Raw genomic sequence first — 13,577 nt, 5'->3', positions numbered from 1 at the left:
ACATGAGTTAAGAAAATCTCTGCAGACATTCAGTTTCTTTCCATAAAAATGTCTGTAGGACTTCCGCCTGCTCCATTAATCTAATCCTTAAAAATTCTGTGCAAGTATCTCCTTGAAAATTCCCCCTCCCCCCCCACCCGTGGGACTTTTTTCCTTTCAGAAGTCGCAGGAAATTCAATCCTTGGGCAAAACTTGTGCAAACAGTCTGACTGCAAGTTTCATGCTTGATCTTTAAATCCTCAGGACTCTTTCACAAATTTGCCCTTAGATTGCTTCTTTGCTGTATCTGCAGAACCCTCATAAACAACAGTTAAGAAAGTTAAAAGAAAAACACAGATCTCAGTTGATGGTCAAAAAGCAAATCCAGCATTCTGAGTTACAGGACTGGTATATGCATCTTAGACTAATATAGAAACCAAATAGATGGTCCAGTTGTCAATTCAGCAGCTGAGTGTAGGGTGGGTCTTTGGTGAGGGAGACTATTTTACTGAAATTTTTTAAATATAATTTAACTTTTAAGAACTGCATTGCAGTTCATGGATTATTTTTAGTGTGAAGAAAAATTATAGTCGTACTGTACTTTCTGCAGCTTTCCAAGGGTTCAAGCCAGAAAACATTCAAGCTCAGATTCTATAAACAGCGTCTGAGGTTAGGCGCCTAAATTCACCTGCATAATGGAAGATTCAATCGCCACTCTACTTGTCGGGCAAAGCATATCCTGAATAGTTTTATTACGAGAAAAAGCAAACATCACAGTGTATTCTCGAAAACAGGAATGCACTGACAAACACTTAATATCTTATTAAGTAGACAATTATATCTTTTTACTTCTCTGAATTCATGAATTTTATATCTTATTGATCAAATTGATATCATTTTATAAGTCTTCCTAATTGTATTGGCATATACTTCCAATTATATTTGTGTGACTTCATAATCAACTAAGTGTCCCATATTTGGCAGGTTATACAACAAACAGACCATAACAAATATTAATTAATTAATTAAAAACGGTAATGGTGCTAATGGCAGTTCCCTTCTTTTAAAATGTTATTACTTATGATAGCTCACGCACCTTACCGTTTCTCTAGCTTTAATCTATTTTTCTCTTCTTTATCCACCTTTCAAGTAATGCCTTTTCTTTTATTTCATAAGGTGGCTAAACCCATCTCCATTTTACCCCATTATTCACTTCTATCTAATTAATGACTTGTTTACCCTACGCTCCTAGGCTAAATTATAATTGCTTGCTGTCGGTGTGAATTTTTGTTGGGATAGTATAAAATACCAATCAATGTTAGATCTGGTTAACGGGCTGGAAAATGTTCAATACAGATGAAGTGGTCTTTAACGGTTGCTAAAGTTTTCTAAAGTCTCTTAAAGTATTGTGTAACTACATAGATAGCTTCGTAGTATAAGTGCATAAGTTAGATGGTAACGTTATGTTTATTAGACAGACTTATAATGAGTTGTCTATAGCACTATAATACCTAACTCAATATTTCATCTGATACCTACTACTTTCATTCATAACAGGCTTTGTTTCTATATTGTGTCTAGACGAGGAATTATGATTTAATCCTGTTCTCACCTTTTTTTGCCAGGGTTGTGATCAACCTGTACTCACTCGCTCTCTACCCATGGGGTTTTCCTGTCATGGGTCATATTTTTGGCCAGGCAGAAGTGTAGCATACCTGGATGTCATGTTATTTTGCAATCCACTAGTTAATTGCACTATGATCACTCACATACAAGCAGAGTCTCTCTTGTATCATTCTCTCATATCCCTGTGTCTACTCTCCACATCGTGGTCTTCTGTGCTTCAATGTTAAACATAATATCATTAAATGTCAAGGGATTTCATAATCCAATCAAACGGAAAAAAATTCTGGACTATATATCAAAGAAGTCACCTGACATAGTATGCTTTCAAGAAACTCATCTAAATGTCATTGAATCAGCCAAGTTGAAAACTAAATGGTCTCTACCAGTCATTGCATCACCTGCCATGCAGAAGAAGAATGGCACTGCTGTATTAATTCATTCCAGACCAGATATTACACTAGTTTCTCAATCCAATGATGTGGAGGGCAGATGGATTAAAGTTAATTTACTAGTAGGCCAAATTACCTTATCGCCTAACTCTGATAAACCAGAATTCTTCAATGAGATTATGTTAACGCTCTTAGAAGATAGATCCCAAGCACACGTGGTAGTTGGTGACCCAGTTAGTGACAGAAAATCGATGGCTTCACATAAACCTTCTAAAACTTGGCACAGTTTGCACAACATGATAACACAACTAAAATTGGTGGATGCCTGGAGATTAATGCATGGAGATGATCGTCAATACTCTTTTTACACACAACTCCTATTCTAGGATAGATTATTTCTTGGTGAGTAATAATCTAATTAATAACTTATCTAAATCAGATATTAATAAAATCTCTGTCTCTGACCATGCATCTATTGAGTTAACACTCTCAGATTTGACTGTGGCTGTAAAGAGAACCTCTTGGAGATTTAAGAACTCATTATTGATAAACCCTGACTTTGTCACAAATGCCAGAGCTGCAATACAAGAATTTTTTCAACAAACCTGAAGATATGGAATGGCTGTGCCTATGGGATGCCTTTAAAGCTTATGTAAGAGGTGTTGTTATATCATATCAAGCTTGTACAAAAAAGGACTTGGAAAACAAATGCACGAACACATCAAACTAATTAAGGACTTTGAGGTTTGTCATCAAGCCAACCCATCAGATATGCAAACGCTCCAGAAACTACATAAAGCAAGACTCGATTACAATTTAATACTCAGCAAAAAAGCGGGAAATGCCATCTTTATGCAGTCAGCTAATTATTATTGTGATAATAACAAAAACAGCCTTGCACTAGCAAATTACCTGAAAGTCAAAGAGGAAAGGCTCAATATTCATACCATAGAAGATGAAGCAGGGCAATCAACCTCGGATCTAGTGAAAATACCAACTTGCTTTAAGCAATTTTATGATCACCTATATACCTCGGATAGGGAATCCACAATGTCTGGCAATATTTTGAGAGACAATCTGCGGCATCACACTCTCACAGACGAAGATAATACTTTTCTAACTACACCCATTACAGTAGAAGAAATAAAAACAGTGCTGAATGGAATGGCAAAAAGGAAATCACCGGGCCCAGAGAGGTGATAGGCTCAGGAGTAATCTAAGGAAATACTATTTTACAGAAAGGGTGGTAGATGTGTGGAACAGTCTCTTGGATAAGGTGGTTGAGACAGAGAATGTGTCTGAATTCAAGAAAGCGTGGGATAGGCACATGGGATCTCAGAGAGAGGAAGAGATAATAGTTACTGTGGATGGGCAGACTGGATGAGTCATTTGGTCTTTATCTGCTATCATAGTTCTATGTTTTTATTAATGTGAGGGACTTCTGTCATCCCAGATTTCAATGGTTTCTGCCTTTGAATTCCTGGCTAAGTTCAGAGAATCATTGATCCTCAGCTTACCTTCACAAATGCGTGTATCCTCATTCAGATAGTACCCAGGGGGACATTCACACTGGAAGCTGCCAAAGGTATTAACACAGTTTCCTCCCTGGCAGAGACCTGGCAGCTCTTGGCATTCGTCAATATCTGCACAAACAAAGGAGAGAAAGCAGTAAATCAGGTAATTACCTAGAAAACATGAGGTAGAAAAATTCTAGGAAATGGTGACAGGAGATAGCAGAGAGAGTCTCATGCAAGAGACAGTGGAAAATGGCATATACAATAATTTTATTCTTATATACGGCCAAAGCCATGGCAGTTCGAGGTGATTTACAACAAGAAGTGCTGGACAATCAGCGAAGAGGTCACAATCAAGTCATCAATACAATCTTACATAATGAAAGAAGTGGAAAGCTATATAGTTCTTAAGGTTGCTGGAGGGAGAACAGAGAGGCATTTATACACGACAATGGAGATAATGGTATATAAGGATCACAGGAGTGAGGAATAGTTTACCAGCATTGTGAGAGCAGAAAGATGAATTCACGTGTGACAGAAGACACAGTTGCTCACATGGGAGAGTGGAATGAAGTATGCAAGATGTGATCCCCCACTTTTTCTCTGAGGGATATGTTCACTAACCCTCACAATCTATATACCACCACTAAAGTTGTACGCGCAAATCTGTACACATTCCTGATTTACAAGCGCAACTTAATTTGCTAACAAGCCAATCCATGCCCATAATTGCTCATTAACAAGCACTTATTGGCACTAATTAGAATTTATATGTATAACTTTGAGTGTATTCTATAAAATCTAGTGTGTAAATTCTATTGTGTGGATCTCAAAAGGGGAGGGGCATGGGCTGGTCATGAGCATTACTAAAACGTTAGGCACACTCTTATAGAATACACCTGATCAGCGCACAATTTAGGTGCAGGTATTTATGGTAGGCTTTCATTGGCGTAAGTGGCCACACCTAAATTTTTATTGTGGGGACAGGTGCCACATATATTTTATAAGCTGTGCCTAACTCCTGATTTTTAGGTGACAAACAGAATCCCCCCTTAAGTACAGAAAGTGACAAGCTTGACAAAAATACACTATAGCGCAAAGTGACATGGTCTGGAGCTGCACATGGTACAACATGTAGTGACAGGGTCTAGAATAGACATGGGCAACTCCAGTCCTCGAGGGCCGGAATCCAGGGTTTTCTGGATTTCCCCAATGCATATTCATGAGATCTATTGGCATGCACTGCTTTCGATGCATATTCATTGGGGAAATCCTGAAAACCCGATTGGATTCCGGCCCTTCAGGATTTCCCCAATGAATATGCATCGAAAGCAGTGCATGCAAATAGATCTCATGAATATTCATTGCAACCAATATTAATTAACCCACTGGGACTTATAAGACTTTTTAATAGCTCTACTTAATACCTAAATAAAATACCCAAATAAGAGCTATGGTTCACACTGCTTCTTATGCTTATAAATAATTCATTTATTATAATAATTATAACAACATCAAAACCTTTAAAGATGGTGTTATATTATTATAATAAATGATGAATTATTTATAAGCATAAGAAGCAGTGTGAAACATAGCTCTTGTATGCATGTTCATTGGGAAAATCCTGAAAATCTGATTGGATTCCGGCCCTCAAGGGCCGGAGTTGCCCATGTCTGGTCTAGAACCACACAGGTATGAGATCTGGGGTGCTCACATGGCACAACATTCAAAGTTTGGAGCAATACACAGTCTAACGTGTGAAAACATGGTTTGTGTATAGAGACAGCTTCTATCTACTGCATTTTAGCCATGACTCAACAGTTCATGAAAGAGTAGGAAAGGTGTCTAACTTACCCTCCAGGATAACAGTGATGGGATTGGGCCTGAAACCTTCTCCTCCAGGACACAAGGTCTTGTATTCCGCTGAAAGGGAAGGGGATCCTTTAAACATAAGACGCTGCCACATACTAATCCCTGGTATGCTTAGTATGAATTGACCGTTCACCCACTTTTCTTTTATAGTATGCTATCTTGCAGAGATTTATTTTTAAACACATCTATTGTTAATGCAATATATCAAGCTGTTGCTTATTAACAGCCAATTATTATCAGGATTTATCAGATTTTCCAGAAATACTCTGAGGACTAGATTCTCAAAACTTTGCGGTAAAAAACGATGGGCCGCTGTCGCAGCCGTTGTTGTAGCAATTTCAAAAAGGTGAGTCATTCTCAAAAAAACACACATGCAAATGAGGTTGGCAGAGAGTAGCAAAGGTTCACTAAGTTTACATGAAATGAGTTGTTGGTGATAGTGATCAGCAAATGCGCAGAATATACCACGAAAGAGACATAAATGTGCGCATGTGCCGGGAAAAGCAATGCTGTGTATCAATTATAGGTGTGTGTGTCAATTATAGGCGTGCCAGAGCTACTGGATGAAGGGAAGGGAGATGCAACATTGGCTTTCAACAAGCGTGCATAAGACATGCCTTTTCTCCACCTCAAAACTGCTATAATTCATGTAAATCTTGTAACTTGTTTTTAATATCAAATCTTATCATGAACCACAGCCAGAGACACGTAAGATACGGCTGTGATACACGTGCCCAACCCCACCAAAAAAAAAAACCCCAAATAAACTATAATTTGTGAATTATGTAGTTTTTTTTTTTTCATGAGCCCCAGTCAAAACACATGCCATAGAGGCGCTTTTCCCAGTACCGGCACCCCCAGATCAGTCGCTGATTTTTGGTCGCCAAAAGCTGACACCATGCTTGGAGAATCACTTGGCAATATTGAAGAATCCACTGGAGTGCTCGTTTAAATATTGATGAGCTCATTTGCATAGCAGAATCGGAGGTGACTAGGAAGCTCAGAAAAGACCATGGTAAGCTGTTTTGATAATCCACCGCTACAATGCATGCACGCTAAACCAGCTGGAACCAATTTAGTGACAGCTTAAAGGCAACCTTAAGTTTTGAGAATCTGGCCCTGAATGCTTGCAGTCGGTGGCATAGCGAGGGAGGTTAGCACTCGGGCGGTAGCACCCGGCATTGCCACGCCGTGCACACCCCCTCTCATCTTCACCGCACTGTACGCTCTCCACTCTTCTTCGCTGATTGAGCACTCCCTGTTCCCCACAAGCTTCCTGAAATGTTTGCTGGCTGACCAGAAAGTGACATCAGAAGGGAGCCGAGGCCGATATGAGCAGCAAGTGGAAGATGCTGCTTGCACCGGCAAACTTTTAAAGAGGTATGTGACGACGGCGCCCAGGTCAGTCCACCCCACCCCCTCTTACTGTGTCACTGCTTGCAGTGGAATTATTGAAAACTGGTATTCTACTGCTGGCCTAGGGCTTCACAGTGCTTTTCTGCTGTCACTATACACAGGCATAATACTGCGACCTGATACCTCCATCCTGTCCCAAAAGGAAGTTTTTTTCACTTACTGGAATTAACAGATGGACAGAATTCACATGGATTACCCCAGGCACGACCCAAAGAGCAACAGCAGGAGGCTCGAGTTACCCCAACACCAATCTCTGCACTGCAAGAAATGCCCCCATCACCTCGAGGCTGTGTGTCCAGGTAACAGTTCCCAACGCGAGTGTCTGGCCAGCACAGGAGAGACAAGAAAAAACAATCAGTTGCACGTGCCAGTTCAGGCAACTCCACATAGGCAGAATCTGATAGGTAATAGTCCTAATGGCAGAAGGAGAAGATGCTGCTTATTAGAGAAGAGAGAATAGGTTTAGGTGAGAAGTGCTCCAGTCTGTGCTTCACAGAAAAGCCAGCTGTACACAGCACATACTGACATAATCCCAACCACTGGAGTTTTATACATTTAAAGCAAATAGGAATCGAGCAGCTCTACCAAAACAGGCGAGGGTGAGAGTGATGCATCAGGACCACTAAGTTAAGACCACCTTTAAGAGCAGGGTTTCTTCGAGAGGGACACTGCTGGTTAGGAATGGAGACTGCACTCACCCACACACCCCACCCCAGTGGGATTCAGTTCGAAGTCCTGGGGGCAGTTGCAGAGGTAGCTGCCAGGGGTGTTCACACACAAACCGTTGATACAGTTCACAGGATCAGCACATTCATTTATATCTGTAGGAAAAACAGGAGGCTTGATTTAAGTGTGGGCCTAGAGAGTTGGGGTAAGATAAGAAGGGTCAGTGTATAGACTTTTGGGGCATAATAAAAACAAAAATGTCTAAGTCCCTTTTTGGCCTAAGGCCCTAGGTGCCCAAAGTAGGCAGAAGGGAAATGTCCATTCTCAAAAAATACATCCAAAATGTTTATGGGGTTTTTTTTGAGAATGGCCTACCTGAACGTTCAGGCGTTTAATCACCCAGACCGCCACTACGTCTACCTTTAAGCTCTATTCCCCCCACCAACTTGCCCAAGTCCCAAACGCCCAAAACAAGACCTTTTAGGCATGGGAGGGACCAATACTTTGTCTAAAACCATGATTTTCTAACCAATGTCTTTCATAAGTGCCAGTTAGAGAATTGTGGAACCGTCGTCCCCCGTCCCCCCCCCCCCCACAATGATCACAGCAGGAGGGATGCCCAATCCTCATTGCCCGAACTTGCTGCGATCTCCCACAATCTTCCCCAGCAGGAGGGATGCCCAAGTCCTCCTGCTGGACAGCCTGAATCCCCCCGCAAGCATTGCCAGCAGGAGGGATACCCAGTCCCTCCTGCTGGACACCTCAGCCCAGCCGGAATCCCACCTCAGCCCACCCGAATCCCCCCTATCTTTTGTAGTTGGCCGACTGGAGGTATCCTTCCAGCCTCCGGCTGGCAGGCCCACCTTCACCAAAATAGCGAACCTTTCCCTTCCTGGTGTATCATGGGATGTACCAGGGAGGGGCCTAAGGCCCTGATTGGCCCAGGCACCTAAAGCCTCTCCTATGGGGGAAGTGGACTAAGATATGGCCAATCGGAATCTTAGACCACTCCCAGCGCATCCCAGAATGTACTGGGAGTCAGACTTAAGATTCTGGTTGGACTTATCCCTTAGGCCACCCCCTGTAAATATGTAAATTGCAAAAAGTCTCTACAAAAACTACTTATATGACGATCTCTGCATGATTAGAAATTGTCTGTCTTCTTTGATTTTCATTGTGACTAATGTATCACTGGTAGCAACATCAAAAAGATGGACGAGACGTTCTTTGAAGGCTTTTTGATTCACCAGATCATGTTCGTTGCATCTGTGCTGGTTCTTTTTAAGCTTCTCATATTCTTCATAAAGCATCAACATGCAAATTCCTGAGTCTATTCGCTAATGTAGTAATCTTGCATGCTGTCAAATTTCCAAGACCTTGACCATGGCCTTTTTGTCAGTGTGTAAGTAAATCATCAATCGAAGAACATCCCCATTGGCTGGAAGATGTAAACTGGACAGTTCATCAGTGCCCTTCCCTAGCAGCCATACTTCAACACTGCTTCTAGTCTTTGACATTCTTATTTCTTAGTTTTTATCCTAAAATGTGACATCAATTCAGTTTTCAACTGCCTATTTATCATTAAACTATCTGCTTTGCACACTCATTGGTACTAAGTTGTTTTAAATAACACTAAAACCGTTGTTGTCAGCTTCAAAGAATAACTATTTAGTATCCGACCAATGTTAAGGAACAGTTTCTACCACATTACCACATTGTTATGAATAGCCAACCGCATTATGAGGACCATGTAGGACCGAGAGCGACCTCTAACTTTGTCCCAAACTACTTCAAATTTTAGCCATATGGTAAGGGAAGGGAATTGGTCCAAGGATTTTATGAGTGGTTTCATAAAAGTTTTGATTTTTTTGTTTGTTTGTATATTATCTGGGAGGGAGGGGGAAATTTCTTGGTTGCAGTAATATTTGTAAGTTTGCTGCGCTTATTATACAATGTACATATATGTGATTTATTTGTTGTGCATTTGTAGTTTGAAAATCAATAAAGAATTAAAAAATTTTTTTTTTTTTACCATATCTTATATACATGATGTAGAACAGGGATCTCAAAGTCCCTCCTTGAGGGCCGCAATCCAGTCGGGTTTTCAGGATTTCCCCAATGAATATACATTGAAAGCAGTGCATGCACATAGATCTCATGCATATTCATTGGGGAAATCCTGAAAACCTGACTGGATTGCGGCCCTTGAGGAGGGACTTTGAGACCCCTGATGTAGAACATATTCAGACTTGTGGAGGCATGTTCTGATATGGCTGAATTTTTACCATAGTCTTATAGACCATCCTATTCTGCAGTTGATATTCAGCAGTCTCCTCTCCGGTATCTATATGGACAATAGTCGACGGGCCCTTTCTACCTGTGTGCCGTTAACATTCAGCAGATACCTCCCCAGTACCTATATGGTTAATAACCAGCAGGCTCTTTCCCAGCAGTATTTGTGCAATTAACATTTAGCAGACCCTCGCCAGTACCTGTATGATTCATAAGCACCAGGGGTACCTGTACAGTTGACATTCAACGGACCCCCTCCCCTCTCCCCCCGTGACATCTGCACAGTCAACTTTCAGCACAGTCAACTTTCCTTGATGGGGTCTGTGCAGTTGACATTCATTAGGCCCCCTCCCCGGTGGTACCTGTGCAGTTGCCTCCACTTCGGTCCAGCTCATAGCCATCATCACAAACACACCGGAACATTCCAGCCAAGTTTTGGCAGCTTCCAAACACACAAATGTTCTGGAATGTGCACTCATCAATGTCTGTAAGAGAGAAAACCAGAATGTGATGGAGTAGATAAAATTCTCCCGTTTGCCTCTGCTTACTGTGCTGTCACAGATCTTACTCAATTTCTGATCTTTCTTTCCTTCCTTTAAGGTCCCTTCAAAGACAGTTTAAAAAAAAAAAAACTCACCCATAAGTTGGCTAAAAATATGCAGTGGGTTCCCACAGCATGCATATTTTTAGCTAATTTAATGAGGCATTCTTGGGGATGTGTTTTAGATGGGAGTATACTTACTGTATAATATCATGTGCACATTGCATTTAAAAAAACATATGTAAACTATTACCTAGCCAGATTTAGCCCCCACAAAAAAGCAAGTGCAAAATCCCTAAACCTATTTTACCCAAGGAAGTGATCAACCAACTTCCCCTTTACTTTGTACAAATTTCCCATGGATTTGCATCTGGATGAACCATTTTGACAATTGCTCCCTTCAAGTCTATCCTATTTATACTTGAACTCTGCCCCTATTTTGGCTCCTACCACCTCCTAGCAATGGAACAATGAGCACACTTTAGCCACGTTGAAAAAGAGTAATTTTCAATGCTTTTCACCTGTGTAAATTGCCGTGAAATTTTCTGCCCTTTTAGGAAGAGCCTCATTCGCCAAACAAACTGCAGATTTCATTTATGAAGAAAATCTAGTGTCGTATAACAAGGAGGGTCCCTTTAGCAACACAGTACAGCTTTTTCATTCATTAGGATCTAATGTCATATTATAATTGCTAGCTCTGCATGTTGTGATTTTAAAAGATAAAGGGGGCTAGTTATTGAACTGTGTTATAGCATAACAAGCATTATTTGGCCCTTGAAATGACTTTAAGCTGATATCGGGATTGTCTCCAGCTTACCTTTTTCCTCATTTTGTGTTGCATAGATCATCAAGAGAAACTAGAAACTTCTACTTATTTGCTTATCCAAAAATTAATGGGTGTAGATATAAAACCTTCTTAGATAGGACCATAGCATTTCAAGCTGGTAGGCAACAATCTTGGTTAAGTAAATGTATTCAGCAAGCTTTGTTATCCTATTGCAGTTTTCGGAAATTAATTAAGACCACTTTGTTCGATAAGTTTATTACTTAGTGAGTTTTATTATTGAAATTGTGTTTTACAAATATTTGTATTTTTTTACTGTATTATTGTATTTCGCTGATTGTCCAGCTATTTTTTAGAGTAAACCGCCTAGAACTTTTTGGTTATGGCGATATAAAAAAAAATAAAGTTATTATTATTATTATTAAAGGGCACTAACTAACACATGTTGTGGTGCTATAACGCAGTGAAATTTAAGACACCATGGGTTACACAGTAATGATATGCAAAATGTAAATTCTATAATGCAGCTTGTAGGGAACACCACAAGTCACGTTATAGCAGGAAAAATACTCTCAACAACATTATTAATTTATCATGAGAGTGAATAATCTGTGCTACTGGGTTATCGCCGGTTCAGGAGGGGGAACCCTGTAACCTTGCAATTGGAGTATCTGTCATACCATGATCTCCTCCACACAGCATCAGCTTTACGTTTGTCATTGGGACGCAGTGGCATTCTTACCTTGACAGGCCTTGCTGTCCTCGGTAGGGGTGAACCCCATTTCACACTCACAGCGGTATCCTCCTGGGGCATTCAGGCACTGCCCATTATCACATAGATTCACATTATCGGCACATTCATCTACATCTGCAAAGTGACAGAGACAGAACATGCCCGTCATATGCCTACATGGTGATTCTCAGAAACCGAACACACCTGTGTGATGAGTCTAGTAGACAGCAGCTACCTGTCACATGTGTTAATGTATCTCACAGAATATACCTATTACACAGTGCATTTCATCGACAGAAAACACCTGTCACACGCCTTTCTCTAATTTGTAGTAAATCCTCTATTGGTTAGTTTTATGAAATGTTTCCTTGTTCTAGTACTATCTGAAAAAATAAATGTTTCCTATTTACTTAGGGTTAGAAGATTTTACATATGTAAAATCCGGACCTTAATCCTGCTCCCAGGCCTGCCCATGCCATGCCCAAGCCTCGCCCCTAGCCTCACCCCTAGCCCCGCCCCCTCCTTCCTAAGGAAGTCCCTGATTGGCTCAAACGCCCCAGGCCCCAGAGAATCAGGCAACAGCAATCGAGTCGCTATCTTTAGTGCATTTAGCCCTTAGTACCTAAATCTAAGTGCAATAACCGAGGAATATTCACACTAACAGACCATTATTCAAAATTATTTAACCGGCTGGAAACTACCGTCAGCTATCTGGCCATTTGCAGTTGCACTTAACTGTTAATCTCTGCTGAAAATGATCAGTTAGTGCCAAATTCAAATTCAAATGCTGCTAATGTGTTGGCATTCTAGGGGTAGAGTCGAGTTAAGTGCAGATATTTAGCCCCTCACTGCATAAGTAAGCCACTTAAATTGGGCCACATCTTGAAGCGGTTTGGCTTATGTGGTCAAGGACTGAATTATTGTCTTAACCAGCTCTACCTGTATGTTAGCCAGTTAAAAAAACAAACAAACCCAGGTATTCAATGCTGAAGTCTGGACAGGGTCTGGAACTGAATATCCAGGAATAACACTGGAGGTGGTGGGCCGCAAAACGCTCACCACTGCCCGCTGAATATTGAGGGGCGGGGGAGGTAAGATTATAGAATTCTAGCTCTTACATGAATGTAACATGCAAGGGTGTAAATGCAAGGCATGTGCTTAGTGACATTTTATAATAAGAGTGTGAAAGTCGCATAGCATATAACTGCACGGGGGCATGCACAGGAGGAAGTGCATGGGTGGGACATACTGTATGCGTGCCAAACATTATGCATGCAGGTTATAGAAAACTTCCAGGCCTTAATTTAAAGGCAAAAAAAAGTAATGGAGGAACTGTGGAGCCAGGGACAGGAACAACAGGAGGAGCAGATTAGGGAGCAGAGTGACTCTACTCTTCTCTAAAGCTTCACTTCCTCCCCCCTCTCCCACCTTTCCCTGCAGACTGCTTGGAAGGAAGGGGCTGGAGTAGAACAAGCCTGTTGATCTGGAGTCTGAAGGAAAATGATGGCATTGAGTTCCAGGCTGTTTGCACCAGAAATTAAGCCCTGACTATTGTGCTTTAGTGCATATTTAGTGGCAGTCCTTGCTCACTATTATCTCTTTATGAAATAGGTACAATACAGTTTATGCACCTATCTGCCTTTAAAATTACACTCAGTCGCCCTAATTCTAAAACCTTAGCATCCACATGTAAGTGTCATTTGCGTCCTAAGAGCATTAGCACTTGTGAATGTCACTTTAACATTCACATGTAGTGAACTCATTT

General features: G+C 40.9%; 1 protein-coding gene across 3 annotated transcripts in view; it reads right to left on the bottom strand.

Annotated features, from left to right (window-relative positions):
- FBN3 (fibrillin 3) overlaps positions 1 to 13,577 on the bottom strand; it is a 518,221-nt gene that overhangs the window by 94,499 nt on the left and 410,145 nt on the right. For all 3 annotated transcript variants that reach the window (XM_033955282.1, XM_033955284.1, XM_033955283.1), the window contains 6 exons: positions 11,822 to 11,947; positions 10,117 to 10,239; positions 7,495 to 7,617; positions 6,957 to 7,118; positions 5,363 to 5,431; positions 3,512 to 3,637 (listed from right to left, as the gene is read on the bottom strand). In XM_033955282.1, the coding sequence (XP_033811173.1) occupies positions 3,512 to 3,637; positions 5,363 to 5,431; positions 6,957 to 7,118; positions 7,495 to 7,617; positions 10,117 to 10,239; positions 11,822 to 11,947 (729 nt within the window). The remainder of the gene's footprint in view (positions 1 to 3,511; positions 3,638 to 5,362; positions 5,432 to 6,956; positions 7,119 to 7,494; positions 7,618 to 10,116; positions 10,240 to 11,821; positions 11,948 to 13,577) is intronic.

Source organism: Geotrypetes seraphini, chromosome 8 (genome assembly GCF_902459505.1).
Source record: "Geotrypetes seraphini chromosome 8, aGeoSer1.1, whole genome shotgun sequence".
Lineage (NCBI taxonomy): Eukaryota > Metazoa > Chordata > Amphibia > Gymnophiona > Dermophiidae > Geotrypetes > Geotrypetes seraphini.
The sequence above is the reverse complement of the archived record's forward strand: the minus strand, read 5'-3'. Positions and strand labels throughout refer to the sequence as shown.